This window comes from Macrosteles quadrilineatus, unplaced genomic scaffold (assembly GCF_028750875.1).
Source record: "Macrosteles quadrilineatus isolate MER2022 unplaced genomic scaffold, UCM_ALF_1.0 Scaffold_2__2_contigs__length_208266976, whole genome shotgun sequence".
Classification (NCBI taxonomy): Eukaryota; Metazoa; Arthropoda; class Insecta; order Hemiptera; family Cicadellidae; genus Macrosteles; species Macrosteles quadrilineatus.
Window position 1 is genome coordinate 11,623,705 of NW_026542595.1, and position 13,525 is coordinate 11,637,229.

The following is a 13,525-nucleotide window of genomic DNA, read 5'->3' on the forward strand; positions in this document are numbered from 1 at the left end:
TCATACTACATATAGACTACTTCATACTGCCTCAGTTCTATGGAGTGTAGATCAGATCAGAGTTTCAAACGGCACGGAAGCGCGCGCTCTCCGCCGCGCATGCGCACCACAGTGTTTCCTCCGTCTTCCCACATCCCAGAGAGCGCGCGCCTCGGCCAATCACATCGCCGCTCGCCAGTACGTTGGCCCGCTTACCTTTTACGGCATTACTGACTGACCGTCGCGGCGGCAGGTTGAGTTCGCGCTTAGGTACAGAAGTCGCAGGGCTGATATCGGTCTCTTTACGTATGTCAGTGTCAAATTCACGGTATCCGTGACGGAAATCTTAGTGCGCTTGAATAAAGTCGTATTCTCTTATGTTTCAAAATAGATAACAGCTTACAAACACATTCAGAAACTAAATAAATTGTAATTTCAGGAGAAACCTAGAGAAAAGAAACATACAAGAAAGTGTCCTCGTTGTGGAGCTTACATCCGCAAAGTGATATCAGTGTCTTATCGCGGCCTTATCAGAGTGACGCCAGTTCGGTTGTGTTCGATATGAAATTGCTATGTGTTTAAACCGATTGAGCGCGAGTTTGTTCGAGTCTCACTGAAAGTTGACCAAGTGTGTTAGTCAAGATGATGGCCGACGGATATATTATCGGAGACGGGTCCTGGAACCTGCGGGTCTATGTGACAGACCTCCAGGTGGAGAGATGTCTTAGAGTCAAGGGAGAACTGCACATCGGTGGAGTCATGCTGCGGCTTGTGGAAGATCTAGGTAAGCTAGTGGTTACAGCTACAGCTCAGTAGATTCATCATCAGGTTCTGCCTACTGTACAATACATTGCCTATCGTTGTTAGCTAACTTATTAATACTATCAATGTCTGCGCGAATGTGTAAACATGTATTCAAACAACATACCAGAGCGGCTAGCTGCATGCTAACTGAGAAACAAACTTAACGCGGTCAATATTCCTATTCAATATTCCTTTAGAGTAAACTTTTGTTTAGGGCGTATTTACTCTTTTACTTTGGTATATCCATTTTTTTATTATATGTATCGCCAGTCCAGAGCCTACATAGCTTATGTTTATATAGCCTATAGACTAGAGGTCGTCCAGTGGTCGAAAACTCGACCAAAAATATGTAATGTACTGTACAGACATCTCACACCACACGCTGTAAATAAAACATGTGATTGGGATTTCTTCCGTTTGTTTTGATTTTACTCACATTCTTTTTATATTTCATTGTTATTTCGTCACCAGGATAGCAACCCATGAGACCCATGTTATTTTTTTAATTATAAAAATAGTTTTTGTGCTTATTTTAGAGTCTATTTTAATTTATAAAAGGGTTCTGCACGTCCACAGGAAAATATCTTTCTAACAGTATGCGTAGATTTTCCCTGCGATGCACACGAGCTGAGAATAAAGGTTTTAAAGAAACATGCTCGCTTATTAATATATTAGATAACACTTTATGGTTGGCGTATGATTTAGCATTAGTTAACTCTTAATGCATTAGGTCCAGATGGTGTTTATTATGGGGTAGCGAATTTTTATCCCCCTGGAATTTTACCCCCTGGGCAAACGTGACGTCACAAACCAGGGGGTAAAATTCCGGCCGCGAACTTTTGAGTTTCGCGACATCAGCTCGATGGATTAAACGCGGAATTAAACATACATTTTCATGGTTGTGAATTTAATCAGAACACATCAAATTATAAAAACCTAGAGTGTACGGCCCGGATTTTTAACCCCGGAATTTTACCCCCGGATTTTTACCCCCGGAATTTTACCCCCCAGGATTTTTACCCCCGGAATTTTACCCCCGGAATTTTACCCCCGGAATTTTACCCCCTGGCCAGATATATAAATTAGTGAGAATGATTAATTATCTTCATTCTGTTTTAATTTAATAGTTAACATTTTATTATTAAGTAGCCTATCTTAATTTATTTGTAACATCTACTAATCAAACAGGTTTTTTATTTTAATTTTGAGATTCGAGTATCAGGATTCGATCTTTGAAGCCAACTGTTAAATTAATATGACGTATAAACAAACATAAGAATGGTAATTGATTCTAAGATTTCTTTAAAGATTTAGGCCTATTATACAACCGTGGTAAAGCAATGTTTTTCGTTTGTATTGTAACAATAACAAAATATGCCTTGTTGTTTCTTTACGAAGAAATGCTCACCAAATTATCATTTAAATGAGCTAGGTACTCAGTTTAAGTTACATACTTATTAACCAACAGTTGGCCCCAAACGCAAATCCCGAACATCAAAATTAAACAGCGAATTATGTTTACTTAGTTGAGATTACAAAACAAAAAAATAAAGATAGGCTACTAAATAATGAAATCTTTACAATTAATGAAAAATAGAAATAAGAAAATCAATCATTCAATTTCTAAAATCGGCCAGGGGGTAAAATTCCGGGGGGTAAAAATCCGGGGGTAAAATTCCGGGGGGTAAAAATCCGGTGGTAAAATTCCGGAGGTAAAAATCCGGCCCGTAGCCTATATCTTCAGTTGTCTAAACGCTAGTTATATGGACAGGGGGTAAAATTCCGGTTTTTATCGCTAATTTAATTAATCACGCTCTGGCTATTTTCATTAGACACGGGGGTAAAATTCCGGCCGCGAACAAACTTTTGGCCACTCAGGTTACTACGTCATAGTGACGTCAGCTTTGCCCAGGGGGTAAAATTCCAGGGGGATAAAATTCCGGCGACCCTTTATTATGATCAAGTTCAACTTAAATTCTGGGAAAATGTACATAGCATATCCATAAATCGCAAAGTACCCATGAACTCTTGAGAAAACTATAAGTCCCACCCCTATAAATCATAATACACAATATTCGTCATGACGAGAAACCTTGTTCAAAACTATCCTATTATTTCATAAATTGCCCTTTAAGGTCGTAATTCCTTTCTAAAGGGAACTTTTCATATAGGTACCTAATAATGTTAAAAAATACCCCACCTGTACTTATTTGTTTGTCATTCTTTCATTTTATTACCTTATTAAAATCAGGTGTGATTATTTGTTTGTATTACTCATTGAAATAGGTAAATATTTGGGCCTATTATATATCAGTGGTATTACTGTATTCTGCTTTGTTTATTTCAGCTTAACTTAACCAATCAATACCTAGTTTTATTAGGTAATACCTTTGACTATCAGGGTAATACTTATGAAGTCAAACGGGGTGAAGCCCGTGGGTAACAGCCAGTTATTGTAATGAAGGAATTCTAAATGTAATCAGGAAGAAAATAAAACAAAAGCATGTTACTAATTACATTTGGCTAGTTTTTGGACGTAGCTATACTATTATTTAAAAATATAGTATATACCCGGTACTCAGCGTTTCTTAAAAACTACCTAAGGTTTCAAATTGCATTATTTCTAAAGCATGATATTTCTTATCACTCTTGGCTAATAATATAGTATTTTTTATTTAGCAGTATAGAATTTTCGAGTATAAACACCAAATTTCCTCCTAGGGGGAATAAATAAGTTCTTATTCTCATGTCTATGGTTTCATCGATGAAGATTTATTTTAGAATACAATAAATTGTAATGTCTTTTTGATGAACACATTTTAGAATTTACTGTAGGCCTACTTCAAAATTAGTTGCAAACTAGAGGTAAGTGGTAAATCCCATTGAAAAAGTGCGGCCCATTCAAGTATTAGGCAGGCAGGCATAGTAATCATACAACTTAAACTGTTGTCACAAGAGGGCAGTGTGAGTGTGAAGAGGAAGCTTATGTCAATAGACAAAGCCAGGGGGTAGAGCCTGGACCCGGTTTGTACCGTCACCACGACAACCCTGACCTGCCCTGACCATGTCACGACCTCTAGACACTAGACAGTTACTGAGGATGTAGCCATCTACAGCCTTATTGGATGGAAACATATAGCTAAAAGTCAATACCGCTAATTTCAACAACTCTAGTTGAAAATATCAGTCAGCAACTGATTAATAAACTTCTCACTGCTCACACTAAGTTAAGATAACTTTGAATGCAGCATCACACAGTGCCGTCAAGGAGAGCACAGAGCACTAAATAAGAGAGGACGCCTCTCATTATTATTTTTAGTGCTCTGTGAAGGAGAGGCATCAACAATGAGAATGTGACATTGTTGTACAACTAGGCCTACTATTGAGCACCGTATTCCAAACAATGCTAGGAATAACAACAAAACTTATCACAACTTGCATAAATTTGTCTGAATGATACTTCGCTGTATTCAATTTCAGTATAGCCTTTTGAGTTAGCTTTTAACGCCATGCAGTCTTTACTTTTTGAAACGGTACCCATCTTGAAATGTTTTGCGGGGTTGTAGCTATTTGTATACGAGTAGGCCTAAGACTTTTATGAATTAATACTTTTGTGAATTAGTATTTATGGCCATCATATTATGTAGACATATTGCGTGGAAAACTAGGTTATAAACCATTCATGGGTTAAGTAGACTACCGTATGGAATTGTTAATATAATATCTTCAGATATTATTATATAGGTCTTACAGTATCAGCTAACAAAATCCATCTCCTAAAAAATATGTAGCCTATTATTTTCGAATCTGTTTCTTACGCTTCCTTACGGATGTTTTTCCTGGAAGGATGATGAAGGACTGATTTGGTCAGGGCTTTAGGGTCGGTTCCCCCAACCAGCTGTTTGTCTTTCGGTATTTTCGGCCCAAGCCTTTCTTGGAACGGCCATAATAAAGGAGCCGCGGAGCCGCCTCCCCTTTCGGATAGCTCGCGGGTTCGATCTTTTCAACAGCTTGCAGTTTCATTCATTCTCACATTCCTTCTTTTTTACGCGATTTTTGAACAAATCATTAGAAGTAGGTTTTACTTAAATATAGCTACCATCCATGTCAACTGCATTAAATAATTACAATACGGTATCATTGAGTCTTATACCATATACAGTATTGCCCACTTGGCCACTGACCTATTTATATACACAAATACCCCCGCCGCAGCAAACCTGCCGTCTAAGCGAATTTCCATTTGTCTGAATTGATTTTCAATCAAATCTATTTCAATAACATTAGGTTTAACAAGTACATAGGTTTACTGCTACAAGGAAACTAATAAAGTGTGTTTTTTATTAAAATACTAATAGCTTAGTATAAAATAAATAAATTTGCCAAGTTTCATCAAAATACCTATATCCATAACAAACTACAACATTTTACAGTATTCTCCATAAGAACAACATGGGAATTTTAAATAAACCATTTTTTGAATTTTCTTCGTTACCAATAACTTTACAAAAACACTTTGATATACTAAATCATTTGGTTTTTTTTAAGCTCTTTAAAAGGGTCTAAAGAGAAATTGGGAAATTTTGTGTTTTGAGGGTCAAAAGTGAGAAAACCCAAATTTTACCCCATAAAACCCCCCGTAAAGCCCCGTTCCCATGGTCCGATCATGCTCTGGTTCGCGAACTCATTCAAGTTTATCCCGCTTTACACCTTTAAACCAAATTTCATCAAAATCGGACAAAAATTACTCAAGTTATCGCGTTCACGGACGATATATAAAAATTTGAACGAATGGTGTTTTTGGCCTCTGGGGACATCAAAATGAAAAAGTAAATCGGTCCCGGGTCTAGGTCTTACCGTGCCATCTACGGTTATAGCTACTTCCCTGTAGGGAAATTCGCTAAAAGCAAGCTTTCTTGCACTGGGCCTATTGACTTATTGTTGTTTGTGATAGTTTTGCTACTGTAGCCGGTGGCCAGTGTCCGGTGTTCGCGGGGCCGATGCCGCTTCACCGTGCTACATTCCTGTCCATTGTTTCCTAGAACTGACCATTCCTCCCCTCCGTCTCCTGCTGTACAACTGGAGCGGTCCTGTGGTCCCAGCCTCTACCTCTAGCCTTCACAGGCGATTACAGTCAATTACTGTAAACGAGTATGCATACTTGTAGTTACTAGTAGGCTAATCAACAAAAGAAACTGACGGGGCTTAACATTAATCAAGATAACAGCTACACTCTTACGCGGTAGGTAATTACGTTTTGAAGAAAAGTGACCTTCTTTCTTAGCCTAAATAACACTAGGCCCTACACTTCGACTGAAAAAATAACACAAAGAGCTACTGTAATGACAGAAAGGTAATGTTCTCTTTAAAATAGATCTCGTATCCTCATAATTTCATTGAAAAGTATTCAAGTATTTATAAGATACGTTGATTAACAGCAATTCATATAAACGTGACTATATTTATGTAACAGCCAATTTACAGTGTTTGCTTTTTAAAATTGCAGCATTGCTTTGTCATGTGCATTATTTGTTGCCAATGAAGCCGCACGACCATTATGATCGAGACCCCTAGTTCAAGAATAAAAACCAGCTTTACTACAAGTAATATATTCCTCTACACCTAACATTCCGAAGAGAGATTATATTGACTACTTCATGTAATTGATAAGGCTGAGACAACTGACAACAGATTGTCAAAAAATTCCAACTTTAACAGCAACCCCACGACCAATTTCAAAACTATACTAAAGGGTTATTCATTGGCCCAGAAGTACGATATGATGATGGCCGACGTGACGAAGAAAAAAATAAAACTTACACAACTTAAGGGTGTAAAGCATAGATTTAATCTGCTTTACACTCATGAAATCGCGCAAGTGTTTACCACAAAATATCCACCAATACAATTTTAATACTATTTAAAGGTTCTTCTAAAAGAATAGAAACCATTTAACGTAGGCTAGTGATAATATATAACTCCTATGACGTACGGTATGGGAAATATTTTATTCATTAACCCTAAATGATCAAAATTTGTATAATTTCACTCTATTTGTTGCAGATAGATGAATTAGCGTAAGCGTAAGCGGTTGAAAGTAACCGTCGATTTCGACGGGTTTCACCTAGTTGATAATAAAAAGCCTTATCATTTAGCCTAAGTTATAATCGCTGGTGTGATGACAGGTGAACGTTATGAGTCATCGGTTATAAACGATAGAGTGATGACCAGTGAACAGTATCATCACTATCAGTAGTTACGATCACCGTCGTGTGTTGACCAGTGAACGGTATAATTATCATCAGTTACAATGCGGCAGTGTTAGGACCAGTGAATGGTAGACCTATAATCATCATCAGTTATGAACGCGGCATGATGATGACTATTTGACGGCGTCGCCCCCATCATCATCATCACCATAATCAGTTATTAGCGCTGTTGTGGTATGACCAGTGAACTGTATGGTATAATCATCAGCTCTGAACGCTGTGTACGTAGTTTGATGACCAGAGTCCAGAGTGACATCTTGTGATGTCTGCTGCTGCGGCTGTGGATTTGGCGCATGTCCTTGAGCCGGTCGTCGTCAAGTCCTTGTATGGTGTAGGTAGACTGTAGTCTGTAGAGTGCAGAGTAGCGGACCAACGGACCGCACATTCCACTCCCGGACTCTCGAAAATCCCAAACATTTACTACGTCGCGTTGTCTGCCGGTTATGTTTGCTGCTTTTGTCGTTCTCTGTAATTGGGTTAAATAATTTAAACCCACGTACAGTACAAGTTTGTTGATGATTGGCTTAATACCAACGTAGACTATAACCAATATAACCAATCCAACTTATAATATAACCAACTTATAACCAATCTATGATACCAATTTGACAAGTAGTGTTCTATCTAGCATTCTTTTGTTTAATTCTGTTTTTGTTTGCTTTCAATTCGGGTGTGGTTGAGAAACAACCGACTAAGTCCGAGGTTCAGTTGTGCCCATGTACTGCATGTACTACCACTCTCAACTCTGCCACCTCGCCAGAAACGCTAGACCACCGGACTGATCGCGCGGTCGACGTTCGCAGAACTAGCTTCGCCGTCCGTCAGCGAATTCCTTACCACCTGTCACTTTACCCTCTGCTTACCGCGATTTCTACTTCTGATTGTGCATTATTCATTTCTTGCTATGCATACATATAAGAAATAAGGATAATATTAAGTCTCAACTTTTCCTTAACATGAATACAATAATCAACATCCGTGTTTTTCTTATAGTTTACGCTGGTGTTTTTTGTTTTAAGAATCCATTTGTATTCTATTCTTCGCAAACTATAAGGCAAACCATATGCATAAGTGTGAGCTGAATTTGCATATATTCCCGGTTTGATAGAGTAATAATTTGGTAGCCCTGGCAAGAATGGCCCAAGATTCCTTGGGGATACGTATTCTTGTGATTAACTTTTGATCATCTTTTTCATGAAACAATACAAAGTCTTTATTCAATGGTGCAGAGTTTTATTCCTGGCGTATGTAGAGACTATCTGCAGTTTAAAGGGTTAGAAACATCCTTATATAGCTCTCAGTGTTTACATTTTAGGCAGTGTTGCTGTCTTATCAGTGGTCAACAGTTGGTGATAAGGAACGACCCCGCGACCAAACATCACGTCGCTCGTCCACGCGTAATGTGAAACAACTCTTTTCTCTTCTACACATTAACTGAGCTTCAGAGACATTTTCCTAACCTATGTTAGCAGTACCGTATTGTTTGAATCGTATAAATAGGTATTCATTGCGTAAAATCAACATTATGAGTTACTATTGTCAGCGAAATTTAAACCAACAGTAGGTTCAACTGATAAGACTAGGATAAAGGGCTATATATCACTATTACTTCTTTGTGGGGAACGTATATTATGCGGAACTATTCAGTAAGCTAGCAGCTGCCACCAATTCGATGTTTACACTCTAATTTGCGAGGGTTCGTCCCCGAAGAGCGCGGTATTTTTCAAGTACCTCGGTTATTATGTGGCGAAGAAGCTCGTTAACTAACGATTCAATAGCCGCAAAAAGCTTATTGTGATTTCCCCTTTGTATCGGTATCACAATAAATATTGCATTAGGGTCGGGACCAGGTCAGGCCCCTATGGCGCGTGGCTTCCAAATTGTTATGTGATGATAATGTGAGTCACATTCCCGCGGCTGTCTAGAGTTCCCGCCACTTTCCTGACACCTGATAGGCTGAAGCTGAACCACCGACCACCAATGAAAATGTCTCTGGAATAAAAAGGCTCATTGTATCTCCCGCAGTCAACAGATATTCCCGAAAAGCTTCGAAGGCAGTGTGGCTTTGTGAAATCACTGTAGCCTATTTGGATATTATTGTATCCTACGCACAAGCTAAATGATTTATTTCAAGTTGGATAATGAATACAATTTTACAGTATATTGATAAAATTTGGCAAATTTATTTATTTCATCCTATAGGCCTACTATTGACGTATGGTCAAAAAACAATTTTTACCTTCCCCATAGCAGCAAACCTAAGCACTTGTTAAATCTAATGCTACCTATTTAAATTGGGAATAAATATGTCTTATTTATGGAGAGAGTTTTAGTAAAAATGTAATCAGACAAGTTGAAATTCGCTTAGTCTGCAGGTATGCTGCGGCGGGGTATTATATTATGAAAAATGTAATTTTATGTATCGTTTTTGTTACGGTAATATTCATGATGGACACCTCGTATATTGTTTTATTATAAATCAGAATCTTCACTACAAATATTAATAAATTATATCTACCCAGCATGTACAGTTTATGAATTATTATTTTTTTAAACCACAAAATAATATTTCTTTTAAACAAATTTTTTATCTTGATTTTAGCTCAATTATGTTTTTTTGTTATGGTTCTTATAACAAACCGTTTTTCATAAATATTACAACAATTCAGTCTTAAAATTTTAAAATATCAGTCACAGCGAATACATAGAACGAATAATAGCTCTGATAAAGGTAAGATAATAAGAGTAAGATAATCCTTGTAAGGGTAAGATAATTTTTTCTGACAGAACAAAAAAAAACTAGATGAAAAAGGCTAAAAACTAACAAAATCTATTCTTGTTTTTAAGAGTTTGTGACCGAAAGGGCTGAGTCTTGTGATCAAAGTCTTTGACAATAGATAAAAATACAATATTTATCATTCCATATTACGTAGTGTACCCAATGTGACTCAATTAAAATCGAATATAACCAGCAAGTCTCCATGGGCGTCTGGAGCCCTCATCCCAGGCTAACCGAAAAGAGTAAATAGATCGTTGTGTGAGGTTATCACAAAGTGTAAATACTCGTTTCCGGTTGTGCCGAGATACAGAGGCCTCCCTGATCGCGTCGTCGCCTCCGCCGGAAGCCTTAAGCCACCGGAAATGTTTCCGTGTCTGTTTCTGTTTGCCGACCACCGTAATTAACCCTTCCGCTGTATGACTGACGAGTAGTGTGAGTGAGAGGTGGATGAGGGGAGGGGTGATTATTTTACCTCCCCAGGGGTTGAATTGGATGCCGTCAGGGGCATTGCGCATTGTTCTACAAAGGTCGTCTTCACTGAATAATGGCAAGCGATCTTTTATTTTTGTGACCTGCTCACCTCTTCCTCGGCGAACAGAAACAATATGTCCAATATTCGTCGATAATTCTTCACGTATTTAACTGTTCGAGGTTACTATGGATATTAAATATATCTATACCGGAGTTGGTGAGCGGTATTCGCTTTATATGCGAGTTGCGAGTTGTTGATTCATAGTAACTATTTATTCGTACCAAAATACAGAGGCTTAACGTAACGATGATAACCTCTTGAACTTAATTTCCGGCCACATGAGTCAATTCTGTATCTTGTAGTGCATTTCTACAGTATTTTTGTTGCAACTTGATTGATAAGGTTTTATTGCTAGTAAACTACAAAAGTAATAGATCTAATTATATCAGATATGGTAGTAAAAAATCACTTTTAAACACATATATTATAAGTTTTTTTTTTAGAAATTTTAAACTCTTTTTACTATCCTAATCAGTGTAAATAGACAAACCATTTAGTAATGCTACATCTTGTATTCCCGCAATTTTATTACTGTCTTCGCAATCCTTATTGGTTATGACACAACGACCGTTTCGGAGATTACTCCATCGCCGGGTTTAGTCGTACACTAAACTAAAATACTGTTATATTTACATTTTTCACGGCATTTCTTCATTTTCATTGCGTCAATTAATAAATAGTACATTTACAACACAAGACACGACACAAAAACGCAAGTGCACGGCTATAAAACTGGTGATCGACTGGTCAGATTTTAGTTCCAAGGCAGTTAACCTAAATATTCATTTATTGTACCAGTAGTGTTGTTTTAACTATGTGTGGATAAAAGTGTAGCCCAAGTTTACTTTTACTGTAGTTTGAATCAGTTAAGCGAAAACTTAGGAATAATCTGTAGGCTTATGTATATCAGTACTAGCCGTCATACTGTTCGTACTTCGCAACGGGAAGAAACGCTAAAGAGAATAATGTTTATGTTCCATAGACCTGCTGTATGTAGATAACCTTTTAATAATCCACTAAAAGTAATTAAAACTGGCTACTCCGTTTCCCAAACATTATTCTTGGGGATACAAACACAATAAATTTGTATAAACAAATAGGAAAAAAGAAAGTCAATAAGTTAATGAATTATGCACTTAAAAAATAAAACGCCTATTCGCACAGTACCGTCAAACGGGGTAATTCTGACCCCCCAGGGGTAACATTGACCCCAGGGTCAATTATTTTTATTGTATTATTTTTTAAATAGTAGGTTATAAATAAATTGAAAATAAAAATATGATAAATTTCAGTAGTTTGGTAGCAATTTGAAAACAAATAATATTTAGCAGAAATTAGTTTTATAACAATACAAAAAAATTATAATACAATCATCTACAATACAGCTGTATAATTTCATAACAAAAAACTTTTTCAGCCCAGCAAAAACTGTTGGTTCTGGCACTGTCAGGATTTTATATGGTAAAATATATATGTTTTTAGGAATATTTGAGCACTTATTACAAGCAAATAAAGAAAATGTAATAAATTAATAATTATTTTTTAAGGCCTTGTAACATTGACCCCTTATTTTTTTTTTGCCTTCGGATAACTTTGACCCCTCGTTATAATTCCAAGTTACTAATTAGTAATTAGCCTACACATCATTTTTATTAATTCTGGTATAATTAATTTAATTGATTTATGTATATAATGTAATAGACCTACTAAAAATGTTGATTTATAATTGTTTTATTTTTATCTATGAAGTTGAGGTAAAAGCAATCTGTGGAAAGCGAGGAAAACAACACTTTAACCAGGTCTTTGCCTGTTAAGTTAAAAAAATTAACAGTTTGTTGAAGTAATGTGACTTAATTCTGTGGACAAACTATGGGGACAAATTTACATCCAAAAGAAAATTATGTGTTTTCTATTCTGCCCCATCTGTAGATCTGATTGGTAAGTTGCCGGGAACTCTGGAATCTAATGGGCGCAAAATTTTCTATAACTTTTTTGGAAGGGTTTGAGTAAAGGAAATTTAATGATTTTAGTCACTAATAACTTGTAGTTTTGATGTTTTACCTTGGTGTTACATCCTAATCATGTGATAAAAAAAATTGCTAATTTGATTTATTCCATCATTATAGCCTAGGTGAGTTCATAAAAATTTTTTTTATGTTCACTCCTTGATGTTGTTACCACTCTATTGTTCTTAAGTAACATTGACCCCTTTTACAGGGGTCAAAGTTTCATTGTACACTAGTAACATTGACCCCAGTGCTTTATTATGTATAATTTTAGTATAACAAATGTAGGGGGTCAATGTCACCCCAAGACACGGGGTAACATTGACCCCTTTTATAAGTTTTTTTATGACTAACATATGACAATAAAAAACAAAATAATTACTGGTAGGTATTCACATAGTACCTGTATATCATTTAAAAAACATATTGTGAATATTAATCAATATAAACAAAAATTAATCAACAAAAACATCAAAAAAGGGGTCAATCTAACCCCGGTTGACTAAAAAAATATTTATCAAATTAAAAACTTAAACATAACTGTATAAAATCCTTCTTTGACAGTTCTAATTTTGTATCACAGCTTTTTGTTGCTGCATGGTTCAAATTAGATGTTGTCATAAAATTAAACAATTATTAGTGCTGCACCCTGTTGGCAAATCTTGTAACTTTTTAAAGCTATTGAAAATCACAGAACCAAATTGTTTCGTTAAAACAGCTGATAAGATTCTTTAATTCCATTTAAATATGAGTTCTCATATCGTAGGTTATCATGGGAAACTCAAGAGCCACTGGGGCGGAGCCGGATGTGCACCAAACTTCACACAAACCATCACCATTAATAATGCTTAATAATGCCTGAAAGTTTCATTACAATCTGTCAAGCGGTTTCGGAGTCCATAGGGAATATACACACATCCTTCCTCTTTTATATATAGGGTGTCCCACGAAGGGGTTTAAACGTTTGATTTTATATTATGTGCCCATTCATGCACCGAACTTTTTTAAACTTTACACAGTTTACAAAGTAGGTTCTAAAAATATTCTGGAAAAATTTTAACTCCCTTAACCTTAGTAGAAACAAAATGGCGGCATATTGAAAAATTTACCAATTTGCTTCCTATAAAAACTATTTTCATGATTTTCTGATTTGTTT

The 13,525-nt window shown here is 36.4% G+C and overlaps 1 protein-coding gene across 1 annotated transcript in view; it reads left to right on the forward strand.

Moving 5' to 3' along the window:
* The first annotated feature begins 201 nt into the window (after positions 1–201).
* Positions 202–13,525, forward strand: part of LOC128985869 (unc-112-related protein-like) — an 84,424-nt gene continuing 71,100 nt past the window's right edge. The window contains exon 1 of the mRNA XM_054405822.1: positions 202–763. Coding sequence (XP_054261797.1) covers positions 622–763 — 142 coding nt within the window. The 5' untranslated portion in view covers positions 202–621. The remainder of the gene's footprint in view (positions 764–13,525) is intronic.